At 46.6% G+C, this 18013-nt stretch overlaps 1 protein-coding gene across 1 annotated transcript in view; it reads right to left on the bottom strand.

Annotated features, from left to right (window-relative positions):
• LOC118207119 (pikachurin) overlaps nt 1-17006 on the bottom strand; it is a 42061-nt gene extending 25055 nt beyond the window's left edge. The window contains 6 exon segments of the mRNA XM_035380452.1: nt 3514-3649; nt 4441-4558; nt 4930-4956; nt 5689-5775; nt 9070-9179; nt 16383-17006. Of these exon segments, the coding sequence (XP_035236343.1) occupies nt 3514-3649; nt 4441-4558; nt 4930-4956; nt 5689-5775; nt 9070-9179; nt 16383-16488 (584 nt within the window). The 5' untranslated portion in view covers nt 16489-17006.
• Nucleotides 17007-18013: the final 1007 nt, after the last annotated feature.

Consider the following 18013-nt stretch of genomic DNA (forward strand, 5'->3'; position numbering starts at 1 on the left):
GTACCGCCACAAACGCGGCATCCGTGTCCAGGGTCACGCCAGCGTCCGACACGCTCGAGGAAGAGGAAGACCAGGGTCCGGTCTGGCTGCAGTCAAGAGTGCAACGCAATGTCACAGCTGACTGTTTACTGAGGAACTGGCTGCACTAAAGGAAGTTACAGGAATAGGGTTCAGAGGTAAAGGGTCAGAGGTCAAGGGTCAGGGCTCTGATTCGTGAGTGCCAGACATCACACACTCAATTTAACATCTTTACCACTGAGCCCATAATTGGCACACATGGGCTTTCTGCACTGAACACAAGGGCAACTTCACAATGATTCACATTCAGCAGGTCACGATTAATGAGACAACAAAGCAGATGTCTGCATTCACGAGGTCCAATAACCCAGTTTGCAGAATTCACATTACATACCAGGATTCAAAGAGGACCAGTAATATAAAATATCTCTTTTATACGCTTCCAAATTCTGGCCCCTCCCCTCTCTCTCTCTAGATCATTCTATGCAAGGCAGTCAGATGTCCCACAATGCAACACATTGTCTTTTCAGCTCTGGACCCCTTATCTGTGTCGCCCCATTCAATCCTTTTGTTCCCTTTTCAGCGTGTGATAACCCAGGCCATGAGACCCTCGCACGTCCCCTATGACACACATAATGGCCCGCATTCTCCATCGCGAGGGGTCAAAGGTCGGCCAGGCTCGGGGACAGGACGCGTGTGGTCTCCCACAATGCCACGCTGCATTTCTGCCTTTTCAACTCCACTCTATAGCTGGCAGCACTTAAGACAAGTTTCTGTTGGGATGACTAAAAAAAAAAATTATAAAAATTCTGAATATCAGATTGCGGTCAGGCAAACATTCCACTGCATTGTTCTGTAAATGCTTCAACTCCTCTGGTCTGCGTCAAGGCTTCAACAAAGACTGACAGCAGGTGCCCTCTGACTGGTGAACGGGTACGACCCAGTGCCCCAACCCAATAAGCAGGCCTGTAGCCGAACAGAATGTCACGGTGACACAGAAACTGGTTGCCATGGTTTTACTACTACCCTGACATTATCAGAGACCTGGATTACAGGAAGCGCCTTTGCCATGGGGGATTTAACTCTGCCCGGTGTAGAAGCGTTCTGCACACAGAGCATAACCGTCTAACGGTTCACGGTGCTCAAAAGCAGATGTGGCGCTCATTCCTAAAGTGACAGATGTGCAATGCTAACACGCGGACCACACACTGTACTGCGCACACACACACACGGACCACACACTGTAATACTGCGCACACACACACACGGACCACACACTGTAATACTGCGCACACACACACACGGACCACACACTGTACTGCGCACACACACACACACACGGCTTTAATCCAGGAAAAAGACCTTCGCGCTTTATCCCAGATAGCTCACGGCAAGGGCTTCATCCCTGATGGAGGAACACTCAGAGTGGTGAAACTAAGTTGATTTCCATCTCCGTTTTCCACATTCACACTGCAGAGAGATTAAAAGGGTCTGTTTCCCTAAACACTCGACTGATGCAAAAAAAAAAAAACTGCCATCCAAATAGACTAATTTCTTCAGGACACATCCTGTCAAGTTTACTCTGAGTTTAGTGTTGACTCACATTAGAACAAATTTTTTTTGCACACATTAGCCTCCTTTGAGCCTGAGCTACAGCCAGTGATTCATTTTTTCACTGGCCGTCTATTCGGAGCGCACCCAACGTCACGCCAACGCAGCACAACAATAACAAACAAAATGACATCGTCACTTCACCTCGTCCATGTCTCAGGCCTGCGCTGTTTATGCCAGCAGAAGGGATTATATATTGTGAGCTGTGAATCTTTGGCTTCTCACACGCGACGCGCTTGGGGAACAAGGCCTTTTTTCTCGCAGACTAACAGCGACTCCACAGAGCTTCTCAGCTTTCCCAGATACCCCGGCGGGACTGCTCTGTCTCCGCTCGTCTGCCCCGGGGGGAGGGGGGCGGGGGCGGGGGGGAGGCATGCGTTTCCAATTACCCCCTCCTTTCAACTCCGCCGCCTCCTCCTCCGCGGGTCTGAACTTCCCGTCGCCCGCGGCGCTCCGCAGCGCTCGCCACACGCAAACCAATCGGCTCCGTGTTTACGTCCGCGGGACCGAACCCTTCTGGGGTCGTCCCTCGGTCTCTTCCTGTTGGTCTGCCCGCTGCCTCGGCCTCTTCCTGTTGGTCTGCCCGCTGCCTCGGCCTCTTCCTGTTGGTCTGCGCGCCGCCTCGGCCTCTTCCTGTTGGTCTGCGCGCCGCCTCGGCCTCTTCCTGTTGGTCTGCGCGCTGCCTCGGGCTCTTCCTGTTGGTCTGCGCGCTGCCTCTATCCATCCCGCTCTGTACACAGAGAGCTACGCTGGCGGGCCGAGCGGAGGCTTTGATGGCTTTTATTTTTGGTTTTGTTTTGTTTTTTTTAAAGAAGAACTGTTCCCGGCCTAGTTGGCTGTGGGTACGACCATCCAGGGAGAGACGCAGTCATCGGACACAGTGCATGTTAAGCTTTCTGATTGGCTCAAACGCTTCGCATAAACAGTAGGCCTGTTTATTATGACATCATAATTATGAGCCTTAGTAAAGGAGGTATTCGGTGTTTGTGATGATGAACAGTTTACTAGACGAGGGGTGGGGTGCAGTTCTGCTGGAGGACGATATCTTTATCTGCCCACATTTTTCCCCCAGTTAATTACACAGCATGCAAACAACATCACCAGAAAATCTGTGGATCGGACCACAGCGAAGCATCTCATACAGGGACATGAGAACGGTCTTCGTCTGTCATTCACGTGTCAAAGACGCATTGCGTGGCCACTAACTCCGATCCTGTGAGTCTGTGCTGTCATCGTTAGTAAGGAACACCCAGTTTACGTTCGCTTTTACTCTCAGATAGCGGGTACCTGGTGGTGCAGACTTGGATAACGCCCAGGTCATGTGACCGTTTCCCATCAGCCTGTGCAGCAGCGGCCTCTGCCTTCGGGCTCTCCGCCACGTGACTGGGTTTAAGCCCGGACACATGTTCTCACTTCTGTCTCTCTTGTTTATCCTGATTTAGTTTTCCTCAGTTGTTGTTATGACTGTAATCAAACCCTCCAGCTGAGGTTTTCTGCCCATAAAACCAGCTGTATAAACAGAGCACTGCAACACAATGGCTGAAAATGAGCAGCACGTATACAAAAGTGTTCCCAATACAAAAGAGAGAGGGGAAAGACAGCTTTAGCCAGAGTCGAACGCCTTGCCCTGTACATTTATTCATAACATGGGTGTCTACCATGGGGTCAAATGTGACAGCCGATGTATAGTTTTGTGATGTCATACATGACCAACGAGCGGCTGCTTGTGAGTCTCTCAAAATCACCCGACCATAGAGACTCATGGCTCCTGTAGAATACAGACTCACCATAGAGATTCATGGCTCCTATAGAGTATAGACTAACCATAGAGACTCATGGCTCCTATAGAGTATAGACTAACCATAGAGACTCATGGACTCTCACCTGATATAGGCCACCAGGAAGTGCAGGACCGGTGAACTTCCCTCACTTTCGCCCTGTTGCCATGACAACGCAAGCTCTGTGTCCGACACCACTTTGACCCCTGGTTGGGTGGGGGGAGATGGGGGCATGCACTTATCTGTGCAGGGGAGGGACAAGAAAAAGATCAGAGCCTCCATTTGCATCTACATCAAATCTGACTCACTCAATCTGACTCATATCACAACAATACCAATGAAAGCATGGCCATTTTGTGAAATTTTTCTGAAAAATATCAAAATACATCAACATCCTGGGGTTTTAATTGCTATTTATAATACATGCCTTCTCTTTTTTTGGGAGTGATATTTCAGTTTCTGTACATACTACCTCATCAAAAGAAAAGCACCTTTTTTAAGCAGATTTTTTTCCATTCCCATTTGAATCTCACAATCGCTCATTTCGAACAGCTGCAACAGGTCCCTCTGACAGTGTTCATAAAAATCCACCACATAAAAATGTCACTCTTTTTTTTGTATAATTCAAAAATCCTTTGCTAATAGAGATAATGCAGGGACCTGACTGTGATGAAGTGGCCGTGATGAGAGAGCATTAGCGTTAGCGTCAGAGCGCAGGGCTATCATTAGCATTGTGGCGAGCGCTCCCTGCCCCGGCCAGGTCTGAGCCGCACGGGTACGCACCGTACCCTCCGGACCCCTCATTCAAACCGCTCTCACCAGCCATTACAATCTATCCATCTCTCCCTTTTCACAAAAAAATCAGACAAAAAACTCCGACGTTAATTTCCCGGCCCGATGTGGACCAGGGCTCAGGGACACTGTGGGGTAGCAGGTGGCCTTTCAGTGCCTGCGCGGAACGGGACGGGGGGGTTCGCTCGGTCCGGGGGGGGGGGGTATGACAGAAAAGGGGACAGGAAGTGAGCCGACTCACCCAGCGACGCGGTGCGGACGTCCCGGGGCATGCTGGGTCGTCCCTCGCCGGCCCAACCGTACGCGCCCACACTGACGCGGTACAGCGTGCCCACTCTCAGGCCCCCGACCTCCACGTCCTGTCAGCCAATCACAGCACAGTCAGCCACCCAGAAACAGCCAATCACAGCACAGCCACCCAGAAACAGCCAATCACAGCACAGCCAGCCAGAAACAGCCAATCACAACACAGCCAGCCAGAACACCAATCACAACACGCCACAAACACCGACAGCTGGCATTAATAACATCAGCGTATTTTCAGGACTTTTTTTTTGTTTTGTTTAGTTTTTTTTCCATTTAGGTGATTTTCACTTCCTGACTGTTCTTTAATACTCTTCCTCATAAATATCAGTGAAAAGTTCACTGTTGCGGTTAGAGTGAAAATGAATGTGGTGATAACAGAGTACCGCCAAAAAAAACAAGCGCTGAGGAAAGAAAGGGCACTTACAAAGCTGGCCTGTCCATCAAACTGTCCCTGGGAGCAAACAAGAGAAAACATCCTGTGTCAGTGCTTTATACAGGCTTCTATAACACCAATAAATAACCTCCACAAAATATACACGGCACATGAACTGCTGAAAATCTGATTTGTAACTCTGTTGATACATGCGGCTGACGATGATATTTTAACAATCCATAACAGGCCATATTTCCACTGCACGAACACAAAATATGTATTTCTAACTTAAGGTGAAACTCTGTCAAAGAAAAGGGGAAGGCAATTTTTTGTGAAACTGACAAAGTGAAACATAACTATGCAAACAATGCATACACAGTGAGGTTTACATCATCCTTCATGCATTGTTAAGGCCTCAGGACAGAGTCTACATACTTCATGAAAACAAATCAGACTTTCAGTGGAATCCTCCATCAAATGTACAGCGGTAACCAACCCTGTTTCTGCATCTTGCAGGTTTTCATTTCAACCCTAATTTGGCACACCTGACTATGCTAATTAGCAGTTCAACAGCTCAACTAATTAGCTCTTGAATGAGGAGTGCTTTGTTAGGGTTGTACTGAAAACCTACAGGATGGTTGATCTCCAGGAACAGGGCTGGGTAGCCCTGCTCTAGCTGTTGAATAAGGTGTGCTTTGTTAGGGTTGGAGTGAATCTGCAAAAATTTTGGTTGGTTGGTTACCACTGATCTAACTTGATGGACAGTGCACACAGGCCTTCTGAAGGCTTAGTAAGGAACAGGGAGCTCACGGTGGTGAGGCTTTCCAGGCTGAGCGGAACCTCCAAGGTGACCGGCGAGCTTGCGGGCCGACCGCTCCTCACCTCCGTGTAGAACACCTGTATGCAGTACAGACACACACGCACTGTCATCTGCCATCAATCACAGAAGGGCCAATCACTGTCGTCCATCCCCGATCTCCACCCAGTCACAGCTCTCTCAGTGAGACACAAACCCCGCCCCTCCTTTCGAACCCCGGCTACACCGTCGCCAGTCAGAAGAGGTAGTGGTCTCGTACCTTGCAGGCCCCGTCTTGTTCTGAAATGTTTTTAACCTTCCTCAGGTGCAATCTTTCAGTCTTCCCTCCTCTAAATTCACCTGTTGTGCTACCTGTATGTGTGTGGACTGTATTTTATGATTAACACACTGTATGAAGACAAAGGGGGCAAGCTCTCCCCAAGCTGATCAGTACTAAAGAGCGCTCTGAAAAAAAAGATTTTACATCCGTCCAGAATCCTCCAGAAAGTTTCACCAAACGGTTTGATTAGCACTGCAGAAGGTAAGATGGTGAGTCACATGATTGTCATAATGTTCAGCTCATCTGAAAGGCACAGACTAATAATAGCACAGGACTGATTTTACTAAGATACACTGCAGTCTTCACCTGACCTCTTGTCTGGATGAAATGATCCTAAATGAATATAATGGGAGCCAAAAAGGAAAGGCAAATAGAGATGCAGTCACAGTTAAGTTCTGTAGAGGTGGGGGGGGGGAGACAGGAGGAGACAGAATGGTTTTGCTTTGGAGGGGCTAGATTAAGCCGTTCCACAGTTTTTGATACACATTTCACATGCTTCTTCTCTTAAAATGACAGAATATTACCATTGCTATACCTCTCGCTGCAAACTCAATAAATTAAAATTGCTAATAAGCTATACTTAAGAGAGTACAGATGACCGCAGTTTGGAACAGTACGGAAAATTACATCGGTACATCATAACACCGGAACTGGAACCGACGTAATGGTTAAATAAATGGTTGTTTCTGTCAGGATAAATGAGCACCTAAGTTGATTTGTGCCACCCCTCTAATCTTCTTAACGGTAACATATGGTCTACACGGGGAAACATAATGTGGAACTGATTAATATTAAACCCTCTTCAGAGCAAAACATGACCTCCGCAAACAAACGATTAGGCAGCGAGCTTCGTCCCGTTCCACAGACGATACGCACCCAACGAGCCGCGACCGACCAGTCAGGGCGGAATTCATTAAAAGCCCAGGGTACGAAGACACGCCAAACTTACGACTTCCTTCCTTTCTGCGATTAGAAACGCACTCCTGGAAGCGGAGTAAACCCACGGACCGCATCTCGCTAATGACAAATGGACTGCATTTATATAGCGCTTTATCCAAAGCGCTTTACAATGATGCAAAAGCATATCAGTGCAATAGATTTCACACGTTACTTAACCCTCCACTTAACACTTAACCTCCACTTCAACAGATACATGAAACTCAGAAGCGAAGCTAAAGCTGCTGCTTTTAAAAGATCCGCCCACACAAACGTGGGAGAGATCGAGAGGTCTACTACGAGGAGGATTACTCTGCTTTTTTTTTCTTTTTTCCTTCCGCAGGCAAATTCATGGTGAAATACAGTCCGACCAAAACTGAAATCAGTCACCGTTTCTGTGGCTCTCAAACCACTTGCCTTCTGCCTGCTAGTGTAAACTTGTATACAGTCTTTTTGAACCCCAGTTGTGGGCCTGCTGTTGAGATCTTTAAGGCCACTGTGTAGAACATGACCCTTCGTAACGGTGCCAGAGTACTCAGTGAAACTCAGACATCTGAGGCAGGCACAGTCAGGAATGGGGTCTTGGACTTTGGAGGATTTCTGAGAAACATTGCTTGTTTTTTGGCCGCTGTATCTCCTGAGTGACTTTACAGAAGGCTGGGAAGTCTCCGATAATACAAACATGCAGACGTAGACTTCATTTTTCTAAAAATTCACTGATACCAGATTCATTATGTAATCATAATTTTCTTCCTTCAGTGTGAGTCTAGCCAGTGACTGGTTCAAAAACCCTACCTCAGGGATTATGTGCAGGGAAGTGTGTGCACTTTTCTTGAACTTAGTCATGGAAAAAAAAATCTGTCTTCGCACTTCTTCGATCATCTCCCAGCGAGCTGAATAGTTTCTCATCAAAAATGTATCCTTACATGTGCGGTATGAGGTTTTACTTTAAGGACATGTTCTGCTCTTCTTCCACTGAAAACTTAAATCCACTGGGTGTGATTCGGGACCAGAAGAGGCCTGTATATTCTATCCCTTTTGGAGCCAGTGGAGCTGGAAGAGCGGGAGAAAACCCCGGAGGACCGAGCTGAACACAGGGCGCACTCGCCCGTGTCCGGTCTCTCAGGTCCGCCAGTCTCTCCCGAGAGCCGCAGTCCAGAGGAAAACGATCCGAAGTGAAGGCCTTTGCTAAGGTTTGCCGGAGTTACGGAGGGGGCACCATTAATTTAGAAACTTCCCTGAAGCCACGGGGGACATTAAAAATGCTCTGCCACATTCGTTTCCGATTAGAACACGATGAAACGCAAACAAACAAACAAACAAACAGAATCAAAACAACGGAAATGTGAGATGCTCAACCAGTGCCGTCTCGAAATACAGATGGAAAAATCTTGATAAACAACTGTGTGTTTGTGCGTGCGTGCGTGCGTGCGTGCGTGCGTGCGTGCGTGTATACAGCATCTTACCGCTATCTTACAGTTCTAAGCATTGTGCAAAGAGCTGACTGCACATGCGAACCGAACCACAACTCAACGGCGTGAGTTTGGAGGGAAAATGTTTACTCAGAACAGGCTGGACTTTATGAGCTGTGCTTCACGCCAGACCTAATAAATCCTTTTTGGGGAGGGAGGGGGGCAGAAAATGTCACTACTCATTTCGGTTACAAATAAGAGAGCGAGGTCGATTTGCTCTCGCTCAACCCTAACCCTTCTCCCCCTCAGGATCCCAATTTATTCTGTGCGGGCCAGGGTGCGGGGCGGGTCGGTGACAGTCTGAGGTTCCTGGAGCCGAAACTTAACCCGCGTGCACTCAGAAAAAACCACATCCATCTATAAACAGCACGAACAGACTCTTCACAAGGATGTAATCATGTACACGCACAGGATCTGTGAAGTAAAAAAAATATGTGAGATACAGTATTATTCATTTGTAAAATTTTAAAAGTAGGGGGAACCATTTTGATGCACACTTGGCCAACTGCTGCAGAAAGTGGGTGTGGACTTTAGAATGTCCGTTTCGGTGCGTTCAGACTCCGCCCCCCCCCGCCCCCCAGCCGGTGGGGTGAAGCGCGCGTAGGCCTTTAGCCGTGGCGCGTGAGCCGCGCGGCGGCGGGCGGTACCTTGTATCCGGTGATGGTGCTGACGTGCCGGCGGGGCATCCTCCACCGGACGCCGAACGCCGTGCAGTTCAGCGCCTCCAGCTGGATGTCCAGCGGCGGACTGAGCCGATCTGCGAGAGAGAGAGAGAGAGAGAGAGAGAGAGAGAGAGAGAGAGAGAGAGAGAGAGAGAGAGAGAGAGAGAGAGAGAGAGAGAGAGAGAGAGAGAGAGAGAGAGAGAGAGAGCGGGAGAGAGAGAGAGAGAGAGAGAGAGAGAGAGAGAGAGAGAGAGAGAGAGACAGAGAGAGAGAGAGAGAGAGAGAGAGAGAGAGGGAGAGGGAGAGAGAGAGAGACGCGTCAGACGCCGCGAGCGATCGCAACATGGCAGCCGACGCGCTTTAATGACACACCGGACCGACACAAACGCAAGGGCATAAAATAATCCACGCGCGCACAATGAACCTTTTTTTAAACTACATTCTGTGTTGATTCACACGTTTTTGTGATTCACACTTTTTTTTTTTGAATTCACACTTTTGTTTAATTGCTGCCTAGAACTTGTCATAATTTAGCGTGCCATTGAATTCCAAATTGAAAAATTCATTCGGAACACAAAAGCTTGTGACGCGCACACACGCGCGCGCACAAACACACACAAAGCCCTGTTGGTCACAATGGCAGCACAGACTTTGTCTTACGCTGGGGCTTTGAGCAAACCCAGACAGCCTTGGCTCAGCTTTGCTTGACGCTGATGCGTAGTGCACCCCTCGTGTCTGGACTCTTTGTCCGTTTTTACTCCTTCCGTTCCCCAGAGGTAACGAGCACGTTGCCGTTTCAGAGAAACATTTTCGTTTGAGCGTCGCTAAAAATAGCGGGCCTCAGCACCATGAGAGGAGAAAGCCACCCACGGCAGCCATCGCTCCGTGAGAGAGCAGCGATGGACAGGCGGATAGTCCCGGCTGGGGGAGAGCGCTGTGACCCTCTGGCGGAGCTGCCGGCTCCGCGCTGTGACCCTCTGGCGGAGCTGCCGGCTCCGCGCCGTGGCCCAGGGCGTGAACCGCTCCGTGACTTCACCGTCCTCCAAACCCCGAGCGGCAGATGTTGGGGGGCAGATGTTGGGGGCCGACGCCGCGGCAACTCGCGTAAATGGGCCGAGATGGTGGTGTGCGGTTAACGCTCTGGCGGTTCGGGGGGGGGGGGGGGGGTTTGCGGGGTGGGGCGGGGGCGGCGAGGCGGGAAGGCTTCTCGTGCAGTCAGACTGCTGTTGGCAGTTTAAAGCAGTTTCTGTCTGAAAAGCGAAACTTTGAGCGGGAGCGCTGTGACTTGCTCTGCGGCGGGCTCTGCCTGCTATCCATCGCTGTCCGCCGCAGTTCGGATCTCCTGGGGGGGGGGGAGGGGTCCGCAAAATTCAGCTGTAACAGTGATAGATTTAAGGGCTGTAATTACATGGACCCAAGCCACTGAAATTAGGCACCATTTTGGGACGGACGCAAGGTTATCTACATGCTTTAATTAAGCAGGGAGAAAGAGGCAGCCAAAAGCAAAATGGAAATACAGACAAATGCATTCTACTGAGGTTTCACCTTTGTACATTAAACCGAAATGGGATTTAATAAAGAGACAGTGGGAGGGTAGTAACAGCAGCAATGGGAGAACAGTTTCATACAGCACATCAGCACTGTCAATGGCCAAAGGCCACTTATTTTTTAAAATTACAAGCAGCATTAATTAAAAGTACAGTTTCCATGATTCCCCAAATCACATTCAGTGCATGTGGCACTCTCACACAAGCAGCCAGGCTATGAGCATGGGCTCGGCGGTCTGTGTGAGCGGCGCGCCGCGTTCTCACAGATCCCAGTCTGTTTTCTCTGAGCCCGCCCGCTGGGACACAGTCACACGGTCGCAGGCCGGCAGATCTGCCCGCTCTGGCCCCGACAAGAACCAGCAGCGGAAAAGAGAAACCCCCCGCCAGACATTCTATGTTTGAGGAGCGGCGATATTTCATTTAAGCGAGCGGCTACCAATTAAAAGGATGACAGTGCACTACGACAGAGGCGGGGATGACAGCAGTGGCATGCGGACCGGCCAGTTTGAAAGCAGTCGTGTTTAATCGCTTGTTTCTTTTTGTGTCGGGCGCACCGGTATGGAGCCCTGCCCTCGCTCTCCAACCAGCAGCCCAACCCAGCTACTGCAGCTTCCAAACATGCTCTTAATCGCTCTGCACTTACAGCCTACGCATGTAAACCTGGATGCATCTTCTTAAGTCAAATACATTATTGTTGCAACTTTTAACTTTTTTTTTTTTAAAACATCTTTTAGGCTCAACCCACCCAAGCAAAGGCAATGTGGATGCCAGGAAATGCATCATCAAGAGTAAAGCTACTAATGGGCCATTGTGGCAGGAAAAATCCAAAAAGCAAACACAGACATCAATCTATAGTATATAAAAAATGTTCTCAGTATATAGCTCTAATACTTGGTAGCCTTAAGGGTACCCAACCACTGAAATTTTGGTGAAGCAACCTCTGTTCTACCAATACTCAAACTGAAGCCATTAATTGGAATGTGAATGTAAGATAGCTGTGCTTAGCTAAAACACCTGTTTTATATTTCCAGAACACTCTTAAACAAACAAAACATCAAAAACCAGCGGATAACATGGAAGCTCACACTCTCAGCCACGATTTAATAAAATTAGACTCTCAATTTGTAATCTCAATGCCCTTCTCTTTTTGTTCCCTCTAATTTATTTTCCGATATTATAATATTTTTTGTGTGTTCATCACATCATCAGAATTGTTTTGGCTGCAGGCAAACACTTAAAATAGCTTGTGTGTTTATTATATTTTATGGGTCAAAAGCTATATGTTTCATTCTCATTTCCATTCCAGCTCCATTCAGAATACATTTAATTCTCTCGGGGATGGGTTCTGTGGCTTCACACTGGAACCGGGGATTCTGGCACCAGAGAAAATTCTGCTGGTTATTCTGACCTCTGCGCATTCCACTCGAGTCACGGCAGCTCAAAGAAAACAAACCCAAAAAAGAAACAATAATGCATTCTGAACACAATAAAAAATAACCCCTCAGAAGCAATCTGGCCACTGGCCTGACCATGAAGAACAGCAGACGGAATAGGGAAGGAAAGGGGTCCTCCCAATCCACCAAGATTTCAGGTCACATGAGCTAATCTGAACGGACATGCCAAAGAGGGTGACACTTGAGCACAAAACACAACAGCAAACCTGACCACACCAGGGATGCATCAAGACCAGACATGCACACGTCAAAAAAAACTCTACACTGACGTCGCTCCTTCGTCAAGCAAATCCCCTTTTTTAAAAAAAATAAAAATGGACTTATGGAAGATTTACAAAGACATTAAAATTCAAGGAAATTCACCACCTGGGTGACACAGATATTAGAGGGCATCACGCTTCTTTGCAACCGGAGCAATGCTTTCCATCACAGAGAAAGGATGAGAGACGAGACTCTGGAATGCTGTCAACTGAGGGACGATCTGAATTTCTGCTTGAACCTTGAAAAAATGTAAACATGGAACATACTTCAGCACCAGGCACTATTTTGCTTTTGGTTTAGCTTCGACAGACTCAAAAACTTCCAGCAGTTCTGTGTTCCATCTCATATAGCTTCCAAGAGGCATATCCAGCAAAGGCACTTTTTTTAAGGTAAAACGATGCTCCCCATGATCAGCACTCTATCCTGACCTTCCCGGTGTCTGCTGTGGCCAGGATCCCCACAGAGAGATGCAGTTACAATCGGCATCGTCCAGGGAGCAAGGGGTTCGGACGGCAAACCACACTCAGCCTCATTACTTGGTAATGGCTTGTGTAGCCAACCGGGTGCCTACGGTCTGCTTGTGTCAGCTGAGCCCACTCCACTGAGTTCTGGACCGCACTGTCCAGCTCGGCTGGTGGATCGCTGAATGAAATGAAGCAGCGACAGACGTTTCAAAGAAATCTGCAAGGCAGCTAAGGTCTGTTTGGGTAGCTGTTTGTTTGAATACTAGAGTGAAAGGGTTCTAGTATAACGTCATTGACAATTTAACAACTTTTGTTTTGGAGGACACAGCTGTTACTTGTTTGTTGATTGTAGGGATAGAAGACTTAAAGTGGTAGTAGGATACATAAAAGAAAGAGTGAACAATAGACTGATAGATTTGATGATGTTCTGCATGTAGTGGTGGAGGATTTTCTGTAATTTTCTATTAAGGTCAGTTCTGTTCTTGGGGATCTACTGTCCTGTAGGTTTCCACTCCAATCCCAACAAAGCACACCTCATTCAACAGCTAGAGACCTTGTTGAGCTGCAATTAGTAGAGTCAGGTGTGCCAGATTAGGGTTGGAGTAAAAACCTACAGGACAGTAGACCTCCAGGAGCAGGGTTGGGCAGGCCTGGTGTATGGGGTAACGTAGCCCACATCAAAAAAAATCTGCCCAGTCACTCACTGCAGTGAAATTTAAAATGAAATGAAATATTGTTCGCATCCACTTTGCAAGTCCAGTTTCATAATTTTGACCGAGAGGTAGACAGATACCTGTAATTACAGTTCCAGGCAATTACCCAAATTTTACATGGAAACGTAGTGCATCTTATTTTAAAATCCACTTTTACCGGGAGCTCCCAGGGCCATAGCTCAACCTTGGCGCAGACAGGTGTAGCAAATTATTCTAAAGTGAAATGTCACAGGTTTTTTTATTTTTTATAAACAGAGTTAATAAACAGAATCCGTTCTGTTTTTAAGGACAATGTCTATTACGCCCCCTGCCCAAATGCAGAGGTGGAAAATCCAGGTCCGGAAAGTAAAAGTCCTCCCCAGGACTTTGTTCCAATCATCTGGATTTTATTAATTAACACAATTCTGCCATCCAGAGGTGGAACTAATTAGTGTAATCAGCTGGCTGAGCTCATGGGTGGAGGAAGCACATGACAGGATGTTTACTTCCGCTGGTCGAATAGTATATACAGTACTACATAAGCACATTGGACAGCTCAGAAAAAACTTAAAGTTATTTTACCCTGCAAATTTAAATAAAAAAAACGACAACAACCGAATGATGTCTGCAGTAAGAAACAAAACACTGCATTATATTTCTGAAAAAGACCTCTGCTGCCTATGCTTTATTCCCTCAACAGAGAACGCAGACTTCAAGCAATATTGATGAAATGTGCATGTATGTGCCAAAAAAAGGGGGGGGGGGGGCTTCGGGGAGGGGAGAGAAAACTCAACTGCCAAGTACAACAGTGCACTTTGCCACGCCCTACTCCCAAGAGCATCAATCCCTGAAAATGTATCAATGCTCCAAGCCCAGATCCTTCTGACCAAAAGGCATCTAACACCGTATCTAACCTAACCATTTTAGAGTCGGGCATGACCACCCACACCCTATGTTATTCTCATCAGAGCTTACGGCTGTGCAACTTCAATAACATTTTTTAGCTTTTCTATTTGCAACCGTTATTGATTTGCGAACATCACTGACCTACATTGAGCCTTTCTGTTTCTGTGGACCTGGCTATAGAGCAGAATGATCACACAAAGACATGTGACTTCTGAGTCATGTGAGTACATATTGTGGCAGCACAGCTCTGTCGATCAACATGTCAAGCCTGTGTATACAGTAAGCAATCAGCAAGTTTATAAAATAATGACATGAGTCGCAACCAATGGTGGAGTTCATATTACAAACTGTCTGAATCCAACCACAAAACCTTGTTTCAGACGGCCCCACGAGAGACTTAGACTGCTTCCAGTGAAAGGAATTCAAATTTTATTTTTATAAGAAGGCAAGGAAAACTACAGGGTGATTTAGTCGGTTTTTTCCACAATCAGGCAGCTCCTAGCCAGTTTATCACAGGGTCCTTCGTTCGCCCTCTGAATCAGCTCATTAAAGTTCCTTCACAGAACTGTTCACATTTGAGATAAAAGCAAGAAAAATTTTCAGCAAATGTTAACTCTCTCCAGCAGCCCAGTTTTTTATTCTTTCCTGAGCTGTCACATCAAATATCCCATTAGTACTGACTCTAAATGACAGACTAAAGACTGGAACTACATCGGACGGTGCAGACACTCCCCATACACCAGTTAAATACTCGCCGCTTTGAAATCAAACGAAGAGCCCGACGAGCTCTTTTGATATTTGAGCACCGTAATTAAGTTGACTTGTACACATGCCTCCCTTTAATGGATTCTAATCACTCCCACACCGCCAGACTTCAACGGACATGACAATGGCCGAGGGATTATATTAGCCGGACACTCAGGCACTGACATTCAGAAGATCGCAGGAGGCTGTATTAAAACTGACAGAACAGAATGCGCTATGCCAATGTTTTCAATGTAAGTTATAGAATTGCACTATGAAGTGTGCAAATTCATTGTGCACCATATGTTATGTTTAATCATTACATGCTGCGTCACGTTTCAACTTTCCCACATTGAGTAACAAGCGGCATTCTCATCCGATAGATCATCTACTGACTGCATTTTGTACACAGCAGTTTGTTCTTAGTTTAAAGCAGCTAACATAGGCCCTAGTTGCATACTTCAATTAAATAAACTATAGATTTGCACAGGCGTTTTGACTTTACATTGCCGGGGTAGAAATGCCACCAGAAATGTTGGAGGTTCTGTGGAGAGGGCATGTCCCCGAACCTCCTCATTAGGGGGAAGGTGACTCTTTAGCGACCCCATGTCAAGGACAGAAATTTGAACGAACTGTGAAATTCCGTCAGTCAGGAGACGAGTGCCAGAAGTCTAGAGGAACGTCAAATAGTTTCAGAATCCACAGTAATTAAACAAATTTTGCCATTAGGGTTCGTTGTTATTTTATTACAGATAGAGGTTACCGCCTCTTAAATCACCGCAATCCAGCCGCCAAGGCTTCCATTAGCGCGAATCATCAGCGCAATCGCATTTTTTTATATAGGCTACGCTAGATTTTGAGGAGGGGGGGGGGGGGTGTTGAATTAACAGTACTAACTTTGCATCGACGATGACATTTGGAAGGGCAGAGAACGAGTTGCAGTCCCAGGGTAGCTAATATGACCAGAAAAGGCGCTTCATTGATGGGAAACAATCATTCATGTAGTTAGCCATCTCCTTGACGCACAGTGCCCACCACCTAGTCAGCTTCTCGTGAATTAAAATTAAGGCAATTCAATAAACATACAGCCGGGTATCCTGTTGGTGTAGCAACTGTACCTACGCTGTTTGCCCTATCGATATGCATGAAATTGCTTGGATCTGCTCAAATCCCTTACAATATTCAATTAGTTCAGACATATAAATACACGAATAAACCTTGGGAACTTACCAGATTTTCTCACATTGGATCTCCTTGCGCAAAACGAAACGTCGACCACACAAATTATAACAAGCGAAAGCAATACTGCGTTTCTTAATTTGTAGGGAAACTCCATGTCTTGCGAGCATAAAGTTTTTAAAGTTCAAAAAGGCATAACTGACCCACCGTAGGAAAATGTAGCAGTACTTCGAAAAAACAGAAAGATTAACAAAAGATATTGGATACTAAAAGTTACGCATGTGAGGGCAACCAGTCCTTTCCCGTGATCGGACTCGGTAAATCCCGCACAGAACAGCAAATAAATTAGGAAACAGACGTTCGATCCTTTCTCGCGGTCGGAGGGGAACTGGGGGGTTTGACACTGATGCGATTACAAGCTACTAAAGATCAGTAAAATGCGCAGCCCGAACGACGACAACTAGAACAAGCGCACACTCGGACATGACAACCTAAGTATTCTTTATAAATCGTTCAACGAATCCGCGGGATGTGTCGCAGAACCCGGTCGGCTACAGTGCGGATACAAGCTGCGCCACACAGTTTCTCTCGTTTCGTCTGATTTGGGAATTTGTTAAATGGCCGGGAAGAAGAGAACGGGGGGACATTAGAGTTAAGAGGATAAAGGGATTCCAATCCACCCAGATGGAGACGCTGAGATTGCTCCAGCTACTCAGACTAATATAGCAACACTCCCAGGAGGCATCGAAAAGTAGCTAAATAAAAATTAATTAATTAAGCAGGACTAATTAATTGACTATAATAAACTAAATCGTTTTAGTTTGGCTGCAGTAAATAAATGAAGGTATCAGGGAATGATACGAATTTATCCGAAACATGTCGTCAGATAATGGGGATTTACTTAGTCAATAACTATTATCTGTGGAGTGAAGAATTCCGTGCCTATTTACATAATTATTCTCTAAATAAAGCCAATCAACCTTTGCATTTAGCTGTCGCCAAAAATTCAATTACGTCTTTAAAACTACCGAGGTTGATGCGTATGAAGTCAATTACTTTATCATTTAAACCCGTTTTATCATTAAACCTGCTTTACCCTCAGGAAGAGAGGTAGCACAAGTTAAATTCACCTGACATCTCGTGGCCCAAACATTTATCCTGCGTTTCAGCTTGTTGGCAGCACGCGCCATCAGCCTGCAGGTGTCCCAGAGCGCAGCGCTGGCACGCGCGGGTAAGTCATTTAGCTTACCCTGCTGCTAAGATAATTGAAATCCATACTGGCTGACGAGTTGACAAGTAACACATTTACTGCGTGATTGTGTGCTGAGACATGTGATCATTAGCCTAATGGTGTTAGAATGAATGAAACGCAATTTAACATAATTTGACCCCAGTTCCTTAAATTAACTCCAAACTCAGAACTGACACAAATCGATGTGCGTAATGACATAATGTATCATGCACGTCACCTGGACTGGCACACAGGCCTATATTGCAAGGGGTGGAGTTGGGAAAAGCAGGATAATTTGTTCTCCTGGAAGCTAGACCATGCCATTTCATATGTATCACTAGATTATGACCGTTTGTAAACACTTTCTTGGCCATTCCATTTTTAAGTAGACCTGTGGGTCAGGGGTCTCAGTGTCATCAGATTTCTTTTAGCAGTTCTATTTGTTTTTTAA

This window comes from Anguilla anguilla, chromosome 10, assembly GCF_013347855.1.
Source record: "Anguilla anguilla isolate fAngAng1 chromosome 10, fAngAng1.pri, whole genome shotgun sequence".
NCBI lineage: Eukaryota > Metazoa > Chordata > Actinopteri > Anguilliformes > Anguillidae > Anguilla > Anguilla anguilla.